This window comes from Chanodichthys erythropterus, chromosome 21, assembly GCF_024489055.1.
Source record: "Chanodichthys erythropterus isolate Z2021 chromosome 21, ASM2448905v1, whole genome shotgun sequence".
Taxonomy (NCBI): domain Eukaryota; kingdom Metazoa; phylum Chordata; class Actinopteri; order Cypriniformes; family Xenocyprididae; genus Chanodichthys; species Chanodichthys erythropterus.
In genome coordinates this window covers 33,379,885-33,398,605 of record NC_090241.1, presented here as the reverse complement: position 1 = coordinate 33,398,605, position 18,721 = coordinate 33,379,885, and the positions used below count along the sequence as shown (strand labels likewise).

The window sequence follows — 18,721 nt, the reverse complement described above, 5'->3', positions numbered from 1 at the left end:
AGTATTTTTGTGCATTTTTCATAATAATAAACCTAAACTTCAATAACTTTTTTTTCCACTTTAGCAATAATCTGCCAAGTGTCTTTAAAAAGAGACCAAATTTAAAGGTGCTAAAGATGATGTTTTGTTTTATACATTTTTGCAATATTACTTGAAACTGTCTTTACTAACTGATAAAAGACTATTTATTAGGTGCACTGAAAGGAATAATATTAATATACATCATCTGTGCACGAGGTAGGGCCTTAAAAACATCAGCCAATCGTTTACGCGATCTTTGCGTAAACGATTGGCCCTCTGGCTTGTCAATCACTGCCGTGACGTTCCTTGTGAGAGACGAGCGCGGCTGCGCGCTCCAGTAACTTTCCACACTCCACAGGCGCCGCATGCAATGTTTTTGTCAGGAGACAGGAGTAACAACTGCAGATTATGAGTACATAATGAATCCACTAACACGATACAGCGAATGCCGGTGGTAAACACTCGTGTTCCAGCACTTGTGCACGAGTTTTGGGAGGCGTTCCCTCGAAAGGAGGGGGTGTTGTTCTTACGCATGCGCTCATTTCAAAAACTCACTAACAGTCTTTGGTCAGTTGACGAAAAGATCCTCTTTATCACCTTTAAGTCTGTGCTCCAAAGCCTTCAAGATTTACAACAGTTTAGGTTGGAAATTTCATTTTCAAGTCTATGCTCAAAAAGTGGTTAACAGGTAATAAATGGATCATAACTATTCCATAAATGTAATTTAGTACCATAAAATCCCTCTGGTGTTGCATTGAAGCTATTAACGATACCGGAAGAATGTTTGTTCATAACTTTGAGAGAACATTTCCAGAACATTCCCTGCTATCCGGCTTTAGCAGACTGAATATTTCTTGAAACATCTTTACACCTTCACACACAACATCAATTTCATAATGACAGCAGTCTGAAAACGTATTTATTTACATTGTGAAAGAAGACAGACACAGTTTAAAAGTTTTTAAAAAGAGTGTTATTAGGAAATATCCAAACATACAAGAATTCACATATAAGAGCCTTATAATGGGGCTTTTTTGCAAATGTCTAGAAAACATAAAAACCTGAGGCCAGAGTACTCTGAGGTATCATAACTGGATTCTGTATGTGTAAATTACATTTCAATAACAACAATAATAAAAAACTGCAATCTTAAGGGGCACTTTTACACACTACCCTGTTTAGACAAATCTCTTTTTAGCGTTAACAAACCATCCAGGCAAATCTTGAGTCAAAAAATCTGTTTGCAGTCCAACAAATATCCAACATGTTCCTCTGACTATTTCAAAAATTCAGGCACAATGTTCACAGGAAACAGATTTGGTAATATGAAGTGAGTGCCTCATTTGGCTCTCTCTTTCTCTCTCTTGGTATCAGCATTAGTCTATAAACTAATGATTCTAAGAGTGTCAACTGTAACTAATTGTTTTTTTGTAATATTAAAAGTAAGGTTTTAAATTTGGTGCCAAACAAAAAAACAAAAAAAAAAACACATACATGATAATTATGACAGATAATTATTCAGAGTGGTACCAAACACTTCATTTCCCTTTTTAGTGTATAAATGCTAATATCCAATTTGTCATAAATACATACCTCTCTATAAACCATACAGATCATGTATAAATAGGGAACAATATTAGCCATGTCCACTATTTGGCCTCATGCCTCAGACATCTACACCTGTAGATCTTTTGATTGTGGGACCCTTCACACCCAGCGGGCCGCTTCCTCCTGCATGCTGTTGTGTGACGTGCTCTTTCATTTTCTTGTGAGCAGCTGGTTCTCCAGAACTTCCAATCTCTTGGTCATAGCTGACAGTGACATACAGTTAGGGAAATCTACTGTAATAAATGATCATATAATCATACTTAGTATCTTACTTTTCTGCATTTTCAGCTGATGTTGGCATTAAATGCATTCAAACTAGATTTTTACATTTTCTGAAGAAGATCTGCAAAACTGTGCAATTTGCATTTAAAGGGACACACACAAAAACTGTGTGTTTTTGCTCATACCTAAATAGGGGCAAATTTGACAAGCTAAAATAAATGATCTGTGGGGTATTTTGAGCTGAAACTTCACAGACACATTCTGGGGACACCAGAGACATATTACATTTTTGGCTAAATGCCTGCAATAAGGTCTGTGGTTAACACAAGCTAACAGTCAAGTTCTGGAAGTAAAACACCTATCTTTGTCTCCATAGGGAAACTGATTTTTAACAATAACTTATAAACTTTTAAAGACTGTCTTCCTCTGAGCTAGCACGGCTCACTAAAGCCGTTAAGTACACAGCTTTGTACCTTTGTATTTTTGTATGATTTTCAAATACTTCTTTGCTTAAAATTAAAATTAAAGTTTGTAATGTTATGATTCACCTCATAGCTGATTGGCTTGGTTCATGTCCTATAATGCTTTGATGAAGACTTTTTTTAATCCCTATGTGACAAATAAATAGACAAAATTACGGAAGAGGATTAGGGCCAAGCAATAATAAAAAAATGAAACCATCTTGAGATTAAAGTTGTTACATTTTGAGAAAAAACTCGAGAGTACTTTTTTCTCGTAATTTAACGAATTTGCTCTCATAATGTAATGAGTTTTTTCTCGTAATTTAATGACTTTATTCTCAACATTTTATCTCGACTTTTTTCTCGAAATTTAACGATGTTTATTCTCAACATTTTATCTCGACTTTTTTCTCGAAATTTAACGATGTTTATTCTCAACATTTTATCTCGACCTTTTTTCCTTGAAATTTAACGAGTTTTTTCTCAACATTTTATCTCGACCTTTTTTCCTTGAAATTTAACGAGTTTTTTCCTCATAATTTAATGAGTTTATCATCAACATTTTATTTCAACTTTTTTCTCGTAATTTAACGAGTTTATTCTCAACATTTTATGTTGACCTTTTTCTTGAAATTTAACGAGTTTTATCTCGTAATTTAACGAGTTTATTCTCAACATTTTATTTCAACTTTTTTCTCGAAATTTAACGAGTTTTTTCTCGAAATTTAACGAGTTTTTTCTCGAAATTTAACTTTAATCTCAAGATGGTTTTATTTTTTTAAATTTAGCTTGGCCCTTATCCTCTTCCGTACAAAATTCTTCCGGAAGCAACGCCACTAAAAAAAGGTGGGCGGGCTCTGTTACACTCTATAGTAATAGTGATGTTTGCTTTAACATGCATAACTAATAAATTTGCACAAAAAGGTAAATGACAGTGGCCTTTTGGCCTTTGCCACTTTTATTTATTGATGCAGAGAGAAAAGATTTATTAGATTGGGATTTGCATCACTTGAGCAAAAGAGCTCAAAGTATCGAAGCAAGCACGCTAACCACTACATCCAACTGTGAAAGACTTCTATCAGCAAGATCTGTAGTTTAACTGTGATGAGAGCCATGAAGCATCACCCTTCCTTTGTAATCTCATCAAATTCTAGTTAAACGGATCCAGTGGAGACGTGCATCCGCATCTATTAGTTCAGAAACATCTGTTTCTGGCCTCAGACATGGGACAAGGGCTCTTTTGAGCTTTGATGAATGATGCTGAGAGAGAGATCCAAAACAAAGAGCCATTGAAGCGTGTGGTCACAGAGGTTTATGTCAGGAGCCGAAGCAGAGGGGCCAGTCTGGAACAGATCAGACCTACAGACACAATATGGGCTCACTCCGTACAGAGGGGCTTCTGTTAAACCCTTCAGCTTCTTGTAATAATGTGTAAATCCACTAGTTATACACTACTGTTCAAAAGTTTGGGGTCTGCAAGATTAATAAATGTTTTTGAAAGAATTCCTTTATGTTCACCAAGGCTGCATTTATTTGACCTAAAATACAGTAAAATATTAGTGAAATATTATTACAATTTAAAATAACAGTTTTCTAATTAAATATATTTTAAAATGTAATTTTATTCCTGTGATCAAAGCTGAATGTTCAGCATCATTACTCCAGTCTTCAGTGTCACATGATCCTTCAGAAATCATTCTAATATGTTGATTTGCTGCTTAAGAAATCATTATCAATGATGAAAACAGTTGTGCTGCTTGATATTTTTGTGTCAATTATCTATACTGTCCTATCTCAATGAAGGCAAACATCCCAAAAATAAATCTTTAAAAAACAAAAAAAGAAAAGAAAAGAAACAACCAGATGATTTGAGATATCATTCATGCCCAAAGCATAAATGATGCAGGATGAATTACACTGCATTGTTTAATACTTAAGGTTAGTGATTTTTCAATATTTTTAAAAAATAAAGCACGCCTTAATAAACAGCACTAATGAACAAAAAAATGGAGTTGCATGATGTAGTTCCATGTGCTGAAAAGAAAGCATACTGTTTAAAGGACCTGGATAAAGGATATGTTTCTGGTTGAGCTGGTCTACGCTGGACATCGTAACCTGTTGAAACTCCACAAGACTTTCACAAGCGCAGGGGTCCTTAACCTCAATCTCTCCTTGACTCTCAGCTGAAAAATGTGATCAGTGAGAATTAAATAACCAATCTTTATAATAAAAAGAGAAATGTTTTTATAATGAATAAACTGTATAGGATACTCACTGGCACCTTCTTAGGTGAGCAATGCATGTGTGTGTTTATATCAGGCTTAAGATGGTGCTAAAGAACAACATACTGTGTAATTGTGTGTGCTATCTAATAGAGATGCATTCAAGTGTGTGTTTATTTACTCAAACACACCTGCGCAGACATTGAGTTTGAGGTTCTCAGCGATCTGGCTGATGGCAGTGAAGTCAGCGCTGTAGAAGAAGTGTTTTTCCACGGGGTCAGAGGCAATCTCTCTCAGCTCATCCTCCACAGCTTTACCCACACCAACAGCATACATGGTGATACCTGAAACACACAAGACACATCGAAAGTTCCAAAGGACAGAACTTTCATGAAATGAGCAAAATAATAATAATAAAAAAGGTATATATATACCATAGACATTGTTTTTTTTTTTAAATAAAAGGCAAGGAGCATGCCTTTAGAAAATATTGATTTTCAACCTCAGGAGCTCAAACATTTTATGTTTTATATCTTAATAAATTTCATAGCAGGTTTACAATTTGACAATTTTGGACATCTGATTACATAAATTCCATCAATCTGTCCTAGAAATAAATAATCTAAAATATTAAAAAATATATAAATATATTTATGTTTTATGTTTGAAAAAACAAATGTTAAAAAAAGCTACATGACTAAATTTGATTTATTTATTCATTAAGAAAAATATTTTTATATATATTTTTAAATTGTTGGAGAATTTGGGACTAATTTCTAATTTGCTTTAATCTATTTTATAAATAAATAAATAAAAATATTTAAAAATATATAAATGAATATAATATATACAAAAACCCCGAAATGTTAGCTAGACTAGACTAAAATACATTTTTTTCAATTTTGATATATATTATTTTTTAATAATAATTGTATTATAAAAGTTATTTACCACACTACAATTTGTGTAAAAAAAAAAAAAAAAAAAAAAATCAAAGTGTTTGGATCAGTTCTGTGATTGTAATGCTTTCATTTTTGGCTCCTAAATAATAATACCTGCTTCCTTGGCCTTCTTAGCCCACTCTTGAATATCATCCTGTGAACGCCCATCCGTAAAAACCAGGCCAACCCGTGGGATGTTCTTCTCAGCAGGACGGGCTCCATCAGCCTCAGTGAAGCTATTCTCCACCATGTGTTTGAGAGCCAAGCCTGTCATGGTTCCCTTCTCCATGTATTCCACATTCATCACAGCCTTTTTGATCTCTTCTTTTGTCTGATACATGCTGAGGGGGAACTCTGTCCGCACTCGGCTTGAATACTGGACGAGACCCACGCGTGTTCCTTTAGGGGAGACGTCCAGCTGATCCACCACCTGGTTGACAAACTGCTTGACAAGCTCGAAATTCTGTGGCCGCACACTCTTGGAACCATCAATGAGGAGGACCAGGTCAATGTTGGAGGATCGACAGGCTTGGAGAGGGCAAGAGAAATGAACAAACATGTATTTCTGGACTGTGTCAATTTTAGCACAGAATTTAACTTTTTTTCTCACAACTGAGATTTAAACTCTCAATTGCGAGTTATAAAGTCAGAATTGCGAGATATAAAGTCGCAATTCTGACTTTTTCCTCACAATTCTGAGTTATCAGTCAGAATTGTGAGATATAAATGAACAATTGTGAGTTATAAAGTCGTTATAAAGTCAGAATTGCACGATATATACTCACAAAAAAGTCAGAATTGCGAGTTTATATCACAATGACTTTATAACATGCAATAAACTCACAATTCTGGGAAAAAAACGTGTCTTTTTCCTCATATTTGGACATTATAACATGCAATTGCGAGTTTATATCTCACAACTCTGAGAAAAAAGAATTGCGATATAAACAATATAAATTGGCAATTTTTACTTTTTTTCTCGCAATTGCGAGAATTGACTTTGTCATGCAAAAAAGTCGTAATTGAGAGATAAAAATGACCTTTTTCACTTTTTATTTAATGGAAGAAACAAGCTTCCATACTTCCCTGTACAAAACTCACTGGTGAATTGTGCAAAGTTTAATTTGTAGCCTCAGGGGTTTAGAAACAACTTTGGTTCTCATAAAAGTATGAGAAATAGTAATACTAATGGTAATACAGCTGACTTGCACTTCAGCATGCAATTCATGCAGACACCAAACTATACATTACAAATAGAAACTTTTCCAGCTTTAGGAATTCAGCTTTAGGCATTTCCCCTATAAACTAATGTACAGGACAATCTCATCTGTAATAAGGTTTGTCTGAATGAAAGCATGCATTACTTCCGCAGGTCTTGCCATCGTCCTGAAGCACATGGCCCTCAGGACATATACAGTGGTATGATCCCGGAGTGCTCACACATTGGTGTTCACAACCATGTTCGACTGTGTTGCACAAGTTATCCGCTGCAGAAGACAGAAACATGAAGAGCATGTCATAAACCACATTGAAATAATTTAGAGTCAGTAAGAAATTAATACTTTTCTTCAGCAAGGATGCATTAAATTGATGTAACAGTGACAGTAAAGATATGAATATTCCGTTTCCACAAAATATTAAGCAGCACAACTATTTTCAACATTAATATTAATATGAAATGAATCTTGAGCAGCAAATCAGCATATTAGAATGATTTCTGAAGAATCATGTGACAGAAGAGTAAATGCATAACTTTAAGAAATGTTATTGACACTAACTCAAATATACGAAAGAGGATTAGGGCCAAGCAATAATAAAAAAATAAAACCATCTTGAGATTAAAGTTGTTAAATTTCGAGAAAAAGTCAAAATAAAATATTGAGAATAAAGTCATTAAATTATGAGAATAAAGTCATAAAATTTACCAGAAAAAGTCATTAAATTATGAGAAAAAAATCATAATTTAACAAATTTGTTCTTGTAATTTAATGACTTTTTTCTCATAATTTAATGACTTTATTCTCAACATTTTATCTCGACTTTTTTCTCAAAATTTAATGACATTTTTCTCATAATTTAACGAATTTGTTCTCGTAATTTAACAACTTTTTTCTCATAATTTAATGACTTTACTCTCAACATTTTAATTAGACTTTTTTCTCGAAAATTTAACAAATTTTTTCCCGTAATTTAACGAATTTGTTCTCGTAATTTAACAACTTTTTCTTGTAATTTAATGACTTTATTCTCAACATTCTATCTCGACTTTTTTCTCAAAATTTAATGACATTTTTCTCATAATTTAATGACTTTATTCTCAACATTTTATCTCGACTTTTTTCTCAAAATTTAATGACATTTTTCTCATAATTTAACGAATTTGTTCTCGTAATTTAATGACTTTTTTCTCATAATTTAATGACTTTATTCTCAACATTTTATCTCGACTTTTTTCTCAAAATTTAATGACATTTTTCTCATAATTTAACGAATTTGTTCTCGTAATTGAACAACTTTTTCTCATAATTTAATGACTTTATTCTCAACATTTTAATTCGACTTTTTTCTCGAAAATTTAACGAATTTTTTCCCATAATTTAACGAATTTGTTCTCGTAATTTAACAACTTTTTCTTGTAATTTAATGACTTTATTCTCAACATTCTATCTCGACTTTTTTCTCAAAATTTAACGAGTTTTTTCTTGTAATTTAACGAGTTTATTCTCAAAATTTTATTTCGATCTTTTTTCTCAAAATTTAACAACTTTAATATCAAGATGGTTTTATTTTTTTATTATTGCTTGGCCCTAATCCTCTTCCGTACAAATACTTGCAAGAAAAACAATATAAATATGGACGAAACTTAATTTCTTCTATACATTGGTAGCAGGCGGAGAGGAAATCTGGTGAAGAAATGACTGGACCCTTTAAAGCAAATGTCCAGAGCCTTTAGGTAAACTTAAAAAGTGATAAACGACACACTTGATACTTTTGGCCTTTCCAGCTGTTCAAGGCTAAGGTCTGGGAAGGCCATCAGGCTTAAAGAGGGGGCGCTTCACTTCCGTGCCAGCTGATTTTAAACAGTTTTAAAGGTAACCATTCAGTGTTGAGCAATTTGAGCACAGTTTGGGAACAGAATATATTTACGAGGTGGATTAATCTGATGATCAACTTGGAAGGTCAATAAATCATATCTTATCTCAAATGTTGAAAAAAAGCTTGAATGATAGCTGGAAAAGTAAATGTTTTGCTCTTGAAAAGCATGCTGTTGTTGTTACCAATAAAAAATAGACATTAATATGTACTAAGCTAATCCTACCGCTCTTTTTTTGCACTATTAGAATTATTTTTTGCAATTGTTTTGGAAAAACCGTTGATTCTGCACATTACACTGGGAAAAGAGAAAGTATTTTAATATCGAAAACTCTTTTAATAGAATACTAGAATAGTTTTACATGCTTGAATGCTCAAAAAGCATATTTCCCATATTTTACATTGTTGCATCACCTCTCTTCCCAGTTTGTCAGTAACACAACTGTTTATTTTCGTTCTCTATGAAGCCCCTCCTTCCAAAATGGCAGAGTGCTCTGACTGGTCGGTTGGAACAATGTGTTATGATTGGTCAACTGCTTCAAGTGTGTTTCAGAAATGTCATGCCTCTTAAAATGACCACAATTTCCAACACACTTCGCAACTAACACACAATTCGCTCTGATTGGTCAGCTAACTAATGCATCTCAACCAGGACACACCCCTTTTTTTGCATTTGCCTTGTGCGCAAATTATTTAAATAAGGAATATTGTGAAGTGTTCGCTTTTGGAAGAAAACTCAAGACTACATTGGAGGTGTTTCAGGAAGTTCAGAAACAGGGTGCATTGATATAGAGAATAACTTCCATTGGAGTGACTTTGTGCTTTGTAACTTTACAGACCTTTTTTATGCTCAAACAGCAACATTACACACTAATGAAAGCTGAACATGTAAAAAAGCATAATGAGACCCCTTTAATCCACTTTAATGCAGTCAATATAACTGTGCGGTTCTTGATACATACACTGGCAGGTCTTTCCGTCCTCCTGAAGAGTGTATCCTTCATTGCAGCGACAGTAGAAGCCATTGAGCACACCAACACAGTGATGATCACAACTGTGATTCCCAAATGAACAGTAATCAATCACTAAGAGGCAAAAACAAAGAAATTAGTGTTTTAGTTAGCAAACAGTGCAAAATATCCACTAGAATGAAAATGACTGGGGTCTGATCATAATACAGGCATTTTTCCCCATAAGAAGAACGCTAAAGATTTATACTTAAATGCATAAGGGTAGAGAATATCTCTTTAAAGGGTTAGCTCACCCAAAAATGAAAATTATGTCATTTATACTCACCCTCATGTCGTTCCACAACCGTAAGACCTTCATTCATCGTTGGAACACAAATTAAGATATTTTTTGATAAAATATCATGGACTGTTTTAAATATGTCTTTAGTAGCTTTCTGGGCATTGAAAGTGTTAATTATCTTTCTGGCAATTAAGGCCTCACTGAGCCATTGGATTTTATCAAAAATATCTTAATTTGTGTTCTGAAGATGAACGAAGGTCTAACGGGTTTGGAACGACATGAGGTTGAGTATATGACAGAATTTTTTATTTTTTGGTGAACTAACCCTTTAAAATCTGTCATGCAAAACCAACTACCATAAGAGGCCAACTGCTTCAAAAAGTATTAAATATTACATTTGAATGATTCTGAGAACAGCACCCCCTGTTGTGACCAGAAAACAAGACATGCAAGACCAATCAGAAGCCCGCTGCCAAATCAAACAGAGCTAGCGTGCATGATCAGCACTGTGTTAGTTTTGTGTGCATAGATCTGGTACAGTGATCGTGTGGACTGGTTACTCTCACTAACTTGTGCAGGTCTTCTTGTCATTGTTGAGAGTGTATCCGTCCTTACAACGGCAGTTAAAGCCTTTGAGCACACTCACACACTCGTGCTCGCAGCTATCATTCCCAAATGAGCAGTAGTCAATCACTGGAACAGGAAGAGGATGGCAAGAAACACACTTTACAACAACAGAAAACAGTGCAAGCAACACACAAGTTGTGTCTCAAAAGTATGCACAGACAAGCATCCATAAGTTACTGTCTTGTGTTGTTAAATGCTTAAGACTGTTAACAGCTAGAGCTCATAATGTTGGAACCCATTTTTAATGTTGGAAATATTTTTTTGGGATGTTTTGTCCCTGCTGTTAGTTCCTTTTTGGTACTGTTTGCTTTTTTACCAGCAAAACCTGTGAAAGCCAATTGCCACCTCATTACATAAAAAACATCATAAATAATAATATCTTTGAGACTTTACTTTTCACAATTGCAACTTTTTCTCTCCTAATTTATCTTCCAATTATTTCAGATTTACACTTCTGTTCAAAAGTTTGGGGATGGTAAATTTTTTTAATGTTTCTGAAAGAAGTCTTTTATGCTCACCAAGGCTGCATTTATTTGATAAAAAAATTATTCCTGTGATGACAAAGCTGACTTTTCAGCATCATTACTCCAGTCTTCAGCATCACATATTCTAATATGCTCAAGAAAGATTTCTTATTGTTATCACTTAATATTTATTTTTTTAAATTACTGTCATATTCGATCAACTATACATATTTACATTTACTGAATAAAAGTGCTAATGTCTTTCAAAAAAATCTTTCTTGACCCCAGACTTTTGAATAGTGTATATCTCATTTTACTTCTTATAACTTGAACTTGCAATTACCAAAAGAAGCTATCAAAGGTGTGCATAATAGTATATATGTATGATAATGTTGCCCTCACTAACTTGAGCAGGTTTTCAGGTCATCATTGAGTGAGTATCCATCATTACAGTGGCAGTGAAAGCCTTTGAGCACACTCACACACTCATGCTCGCAGCTATCATTTCCAAATGAGCAGTAGTCGATCACTGGAACAGGCAGAAAGAAGCAGAGAAGCTCAAAATCTGAAGTAAGACAAGCAGCCAAGTAGTTGGCAACGAGCAAAATGTTTTGTAAGAGGAAGAAGCATAGAAAGGAAACTTGTAAAAATGTTATTACATTTATTTTTCAATTGAGATTTGCTTGGTTTATGGATTTGGATTAAAGCAGGGACTTACTGGATTCATAAAAGATTTGAAATATGTTGGTTTTGTACTTAAGTATCAAACTTGGGTTATGGATAATCTGTGGGCATACGAAGGTGTATGTGTGTGGATTTTGATCATGTGGCCTTCACTAACTTGTGCAGGTCTTCTTGTCATCGTTGAGCGAATATCCATCGTTACAAATGCAGTGAAAGCCTTTGAGGACACTCACACACTCGTGCTCGCAGCTATCATTCCCAAATGAGCAGTAATCGATCACTAAATACGGATTAGATGGATTTAAGGACATGACCAAACAGGATAAACATTTCTAGTAACACTGGTATGGGGAACACATATTCACCATTAACCACATCCTTTGCCTTAATAAACTCTTAATTTACTGCTTATTAATAGTTAGTATGGTAGTTGTTGTAGCGTTAAAGTTTAGGTATGGGGTAGGATTTAGGGATGTAGAATATGGTCATGCAGAATAAGGCGTTAATATGTGCTTTATAAGTACTAATAAACAGCCAATATGCAAGCTAATAAGCAACTAGTTAAAAGTGAGAATTGTTCCCCATACTAAAGTGTTACCACATTTCTCTTTTATTTCAAAATTGTAGTTCAATTTCCACAGGTTTTTTTTAAATCTTGGACAATCACAGATAAAACCACAGTTCTTTTTATGACCAAGTCTGTTGGGAAACCCTTGCCTGAACATTTTGAAAAGCTATTACAATTACAGCAATGGATGGCCCAAATATAGATGCTAAACAACCGAGAAAAAAGCGAGGAAATAAAATGAGTGAATGTAGAAATTGAACGTGAGCCTTCACTAACTTGTGCAAGTCTTCTTGTCTTCATTGAGTGAGTATCCATCGTTACAAATGCAGTGAAAGCCTTTGAGGACACTAACACACTCGTGCTCGCAGCTATCATTCCCAAATGAGCAGTAATCGATCACTAAATATGGATTAGATGGATTAGAATTTGGGGACATTACATGCTGTGCAGAATATTGTTAATATTTCAATAATCCCTAATTTACATTTTTTCAGCATTTGTGTATTTTAAAGGAAAGTTAACTCAAAATTCTTCACAATTTTTCTCAATCATCTACCATGAATATGACTTGCCTTTGTTTTGCTGGGAATCTTATTAGAAAGCTCACTACAAAATGGTGCATTAAACAAGATGAGAGACTTTTTGATCTTAAATAACATAGAAAAAGTAATGGATACTTTCCCTAACAAGCAAAATCTAGAGAACATCTCAGTTTGAAGAGTTAGTGCATTCAAGTCCTCCTGGGAAGTTTGCATTCATGGGTTGGGAAGTCATAATTACAACATCAGGTGTGTTCAAATACTTTTGGTCAGAGCAAAATGGCAATGCACCTTTTCTGCATAAAATTCAACAAGATATTTTAACACTAAATATACAAAATGTGCATTGTGCTAGGTTTTTATTCAATTTATGAATGGCCTGTAAATTTAATCACTTTACATTCTACCATAATTGTACAATACTATCATATTTTGTCCATGCAACTTAGATTTTATTGTAAATGAAAAATAATTAAATCATGTTAACAAATGTACCATTAATACAGACGCTGCATCCAATGCGTCCGACATGTTTTCTCACTGACATGCCCCTTACTTGGAGTCTCAGGGCTTAAAGAAAATCCCATTTCCGGGACATTCTAAAATGCTAATACAGTGATTTTAACAGACCAAACTCACTAAATATCATGCTAATAAAGTATACTATGTGCAAAAAATCAGATGAGCCCAAAATATGATCTTAATGCATTTAATAACATGTTAAGCCTTTTTCTCCCTCTGTTAAAATCACTGTCTTAGTACATCAAGCCTTTTCTTTTAACAGTTTTCTATGGGAGAAAAAGGCTTAATGTGTTATTAAACGCATTAAGATCATATTTTGGGCTCATCTGATTTTTTGCACATAGTATACTTTATTAGCATGATATTTAGTGAGTTTGGTCTGTTTAAATCACTGTCTTAGTACATTAAGCCACGTTAAGCCTTTTTCACTTTAAGCGTTTTAGAATGTCCCCAGTTTCCCGACTCGTATATTACAACTTTGTGGTGAAGTTCATGTGCGTAAATGCGATCTTTCCAATATGACTTGAATGCACTCCACTCATTTCAAAAGCTCTTACAAGCTAAGCAATTGATGGCCCAAATATTGATGGTAAACAATTAAGAATACGGCACAGAAATTGAATTTTAAGGAATGTACAAATTGATTTTGAGCAGAATAATGTTCTGCCTTCACTAACTTGTGCAGGTCTTCTTGTCATCGTTGAGTGAGTATCCATCATTACAAATGCAGTGAAAGCCTTTAAGGACACTAACACACTCGTGCTCGCAGCTATCATTCCCAAAAGAGCAGTAATCGATCACTAAATAAGGATTAGATGGATTAGAATTCAAGTATATGACATTCTGTGCAGAATATGGTAAATTTTCCAATTAATCTCATATATAACTTTTGCTTTACAGCATTTAGATGCTCTTTAGGTTAAGTGTCTACCAGTGGCCATCATGCTCACATTGGGGACTTTTATATAATGTTTTTTGTGGGGGGGGGGTACAGGAGGACAAGGATTTGGAGAGAGGCTGTGAGGCCTAATTCAGCAGTTAAGTCCTGTGGACAAACATCTAAAATCCCTTAGAGAAGCTTTAAGTGCTTTGAGAAAGAACAGAAAGCAGTGAGAGGAAGGATATTAGACCCTATGGGATCCAATCTAGCATCTTTGCAATTAAGACAATTAAGAAAAATGGAAGAAAAACAGATTTTGAAGGAATTCCTTTTGAATTAGTGAATGCACGAACTGACGATGGCCTTCACTAACTTGTACAGGTCTTCATGTCCTCGTTGAGTGAGTATCCATCGTTACAACGGCAGTGAAAGCCGTTGAGGACACTCACACATTCATGCTCGCAGCTATCATTCCCAAACGAGCAGTAATCGATCACTGGAACAGGCAGAGAAGAGTTAGAAAGCTTTGGCAAAGCAGAAGAGCAAATAAACCACATCAAAGTCACATACAAGCTGTTTTTTCATGTTTCAGAATAGTTAAGCTACAAAAACGATCAGAATTTGTCTCTTTAAACATTCTGGGGTATAAGCTTAAGTCTGTGATGCTAATAACTTAGCTCAGTGAAGCTTTTCTGGTAAACAAGCTACAGTTGCAGTGTAGCAATCATATTTTTAAGATATTGTATTGCTTACAAATTGTTTTGTGCCAGATAAATACTACTACTTTGATAAAATAGCCTTAATTTAGTTTGCTAATCTTTGCTAGTAGCCTGCAGCTAACAAAAATTGTAGCTTGCTGAGCTATAAGCTAATCAATTATGTTCCCCATACTACTTTTAAGCGTATTCTAAGCAACACTAGAGTGTTTGGCAATGTTTTTACCATTTACTATAAACTCTGTGTGGAACTTGAGGCTGAAACACTAAAACAGTCTGTTTTTGTTCAGTGGCTAAATAGATAAACCAGCTGGTAACAGCAGGAAATGGATAGATGAGTAGGGAGTGCTTTATAGCAGCATAATGTGGCCATGCGGAAGCTGTAATGACGTTGCAAACTTTGTCTTTGTATTAGAGAATGTTCCGTGTGCTTGAAAGATGTTAGTTAGGATAATGTCTATGTCTAGCATGTAATTATAGGCATGTAGTCTTGTGGGTATTTGAGACTTTCTTATGAGAATTGTGTGTGTATCCGTTGCCCTCACTAACTTGTGCATGTTGTTTCATCCTCATTGAGTGTGTATCCTTCACGACAGCGGCAATAAAAGCTCTGAAGCACGCTCACACACTCGTGCTCACAGCTATCATTCCCAAATGAACAGTAGTCGATCACTGGAACAGGCAAACAAAAGCATGAAACTTGTGATGGGAAAACACATGCAAAATTCATCGCAACCCATTTAAGTTTGCATTTGGCTGTACTAGCTGAGAGCTACTATACAAACATCCAACATATGTTAATTTCTTATTTTTGCTTGTCACCTGCTCAGTATTAATATGGTATGATCAGTATGGAATACTAATGAGCAGCATACTACACAGCATCAACTGTATACTGCATTCTAATTTTAAAGTGTTGTATATGAAGGAAGGAAAAGTTTGTGTCCTGGTTGCTCTCACTAACTTGTGCAGGTTTTCAGGTCATCGTTGAGTGAGTATCCTTCGTTACAGCGACAGTTAAATCCGTTGAGCACACTCACACACTCGTGCTCGCAGCTATCATTCCCAAATGAGCAGTAGTCGATCACTGGAACAGGCAAAGAACAGTGAGAGAAGTCTGAGTAATCAGGTGTTAAAGATCACATGAAAATAATATTGGAGCTTTCTGGATGTTTTTTCATTGTTATAGTTAACTAAAACTATTAAAACATTTTTGTTAATTAAAATTAAGCTGAAATAAAATACATTATTAATTAAAAATTAAAATTATAATGGTTGCTTTGGCATTTGAAGTACTGAAATTACTAAAACTGAAATAAATATAAATTAAAGCTAAATAGAAATATTTGAAAAATAAAGTAATAAAAAATGACAAAAATCACAAAAAATTACTAAAACTAAAATTATAATGAAAACTGAAAATGTAAAACTAAAAGCTAATTCAAAATTTTGAATAAATACTGTAATAGGATGTAAATAGTACTAAAACTAACACCGGTTTCAATAGGAAAATATGTAGTGTTGTCAAAAGTTGATCTTTGTAGCCAATCAGAGACATATATGTTGAGCGCATGAACACAATGGCCATATGTTGAGCATAGCTATTGTCACATTTTTTAAATTTCAGTACCAACTTGGTACTGAAGTCAGTACGTTTGACAACACTAGCATATAGAGGAGAAAAATGTACTTATTAAGTGATTTCTTGGGATCTTTAAGTTTGCATTGAAGTATACAAGTAAGCATACTGTACTTTTAGCAGAAGAATATACAGTGATGTTCCTTCGGCTATGTTTAGAATGGAATACTAGTGTGTGCACTACTGCATACTGTGCAGTATATATTGTATACTATACATTTTAGTGAATGCAGTCCAGATATTCCACGTATACACAAAATTTGCATACATTATGCATACCACTTAAATAGCATGAATAGTATGGTAGTATGGAATTCCGAACGTAACCCTTGTCTGTATACTCTACTAAAATTTTACAATTCACACTTCATTCAAATTGTTATACAGATAATTTGTAATTATATATATTATTATAAAAATAATAAAAATAGAAGTATTTTCACTAGTCATCTCAATTTGTTTATTAACAAAGCAGCTAGGAAACAAAAAAATATCAACAAGCATGTGCATCACTAACTTGTGCAAGTTCTCTTGTCGTCGTTGAGTGTGTATCCCGTGTCACAGTCGCACGTGAACGACCCAGGTGAAGCGATACAGATCTGCTCACAATCATGCTTCCCTTCAGCACATAGATCAATGGCTGCAAGAAGCAAACACACACCTGTTGAGCACCAGTGGAATGATAAATATGTCATACTTCTGTGATGTGTAATTTGTAAGGGTACACACGTGTGCAGGTCTTGCCATCCTCGTTGAGCGTGTATCCAGGCAGACAGAGACAGTGGTAGGAACCAGGCGAGCTCTCACAGATGTGCTCACAGCCGTGATCTGACTCCAGACACAAGTCCTTCACTGCAAATCCAATGCAAACATGAGCACTGCGAAAGCAGGAAAAACTAGATCATAGTGTTCACAATCACAGGGGACAACAGCAACAGAATTCATGTGCTTAAAGTCAGCAAAAGATTTAAATGATTAGCTCACCCCAAAATGAAAATTATCCCATGATTTACTCAGCCTCAAGCCATCCTAGGTGCACATGACTTTCTTCTTTCAGATGAACGCAATCAGAGTTATATTACATTATAGAACACCATGACGCTTATATTTGCCGTGAAGTTACCACCAGTTTGAAGCTCAAAAAAGAGCATTCATCTATCATAAACGTACTCCACGCAGCTCCAGAGCTGGAAGCTAGTTATTTTACTTATTTTTCTTACACAAACACATCACTTCACTTTAAAAGGCCATTATTAACCCCATGGAGAAGTGTGGAGTATGTTTATGATGGATGGATGCGCTATTTTGAGCTTCAAACTGGTGGTAACTGTTAACTGCCATTATAAAGCTTGGAAGCATAAGGGTGGTTATTTATATAATGCTGATTGTATTTGTATGCAAGAAGAAAATCATATATACCTGGGATGGCTTGAGGGTGAGTAAATCATGGGGTATTTTTCATTTTGGGGTGAACTAATCCTTTAAGCATTTGAATCCTTGTTGAAACAGGATATTCAACACCAATGAGAGCATCACAACCAATGTTCAATTTTTATTCTATTTTGACTTTTGACAAAAATGTAGTCAATTACTCAAAATTATTATTATTATTATTATTATTATTAAGTACATTTTGCTCTCACAAAAACTGAATAATTTCTTGTTGAAAAAAAAAAAGATTGTGATTAATTAGATTAAATACATTTTCAAACATTTTTAAAAGATTTTTAAGAATTATTATTTATTTTAAATATAATAGCTTACATTTATTCATTATTTTATCTTAAATAAATACAGTAGCATTTAAAAGTTTGGGTCAGTAATACTTTTTTAAAGAAATGTATACTTTTATTCAACAAGGATGCATTATATCAAAAGTATGGAAGGTTGATTCCACCACTAAATATAAAAATAAAAAAGGTAATGGCGACTTTTTAATCACACAATTCTGACTTTTTTTCTCAGAATTGTGAGATTTAATCTCGCAATTGCGTCTTATAACAATCTTCCATACAAAAGTATCAGTAAAATCATTTATAATGAAAAAGATTTTTCAAATAAATCACAGGAATAAATTACATATTAAATCGTAATAATATTTAATCAAATAAATGCAGCCTTGGTGAGCATAAGAAAGCTTTAAAAATCTTACAAACCCCAAACTTTCAAACTGTCCTGTATATCTTTTGTTATTGCCAAGGAGAACTTGCAACTTTGAGCTGTGGTTTGAGGTTGAAACCTTATAAAAAAGAATCTGCAAAGT

The 18,721-nt window shown here is 34.2% G+C and overlaps 1 protein-coding gene across 3 annotated transcripts in view; it reads right to left on the bottom strand.

Moving 5' to 3' along the window:
* Positions 1-1,096: 1,096 nt before the first annotated feature.
* matn4 (matrilin 4) overlaps positions 1,097-18,721 on the bottom strand; it is a 24,609-nt gene continuing 6,984 nt past the window's right edge. The window contains exons 3-17 of one of the 3 annotated variants that reach the window (XM_067373802.1): positions 17,188-17,310; positions 16,976-17,098; positions 15,784-15,906; positions 15,369-15,491; positions 14,477-14,599; positions 12,439-12,561; positions 11,752-11,874; positions 11,317-11,439; positions 10,390-10,512; positions 9,531-9,653; positions 6,840-6,962; positions 5,590-6,003; positions 4,726-4,878; positions 4,393-4,495; positions 1,097-1,840 (exon numbers count right to left, since the gene is read on the bottom strand). In XM_067373802.1, the coding sequence (XP_067229903.1) occupies positions 1,780-1,840; positions 4,393-4,495; positions 4,726-4,878; positions 5,590-6,003; positions 6,840-6,962; positions 9,531-9,653; positions 10,390-10,512; positions 11,317-11,439; positions 11,752-11,874; positions 12,439-12,561; positions 14,477-14,599; positions 15,369-15,491; positions 15,784-15,906; positions 16,976-17,098; positions 17,188-17,310 (2,084 nt within the window). In that variant the 3' untranslated portion in view covers positions 1,097-1,779. The remainder of the gene's footprint in view (positions 1,841-4,392; positions 4,496-4,725; positions 4,879-5,589; positions 6,004-6,839; positions 6,963-9,530; positions 9,654-10,389; positions 10,513-11,316; positions 11,440-11,751; positions 11,875-12,438; positions 12,562-14,476; positions 14,600-15,368; positions 15,492-15,783; positions 15,907-16,975; positions 17,099-17,187; positions 17,311-18,721) is intronic. The other 2 variants (XM_067373799.1, XM_067373801.1) reach the window with 2 other exon arrangements.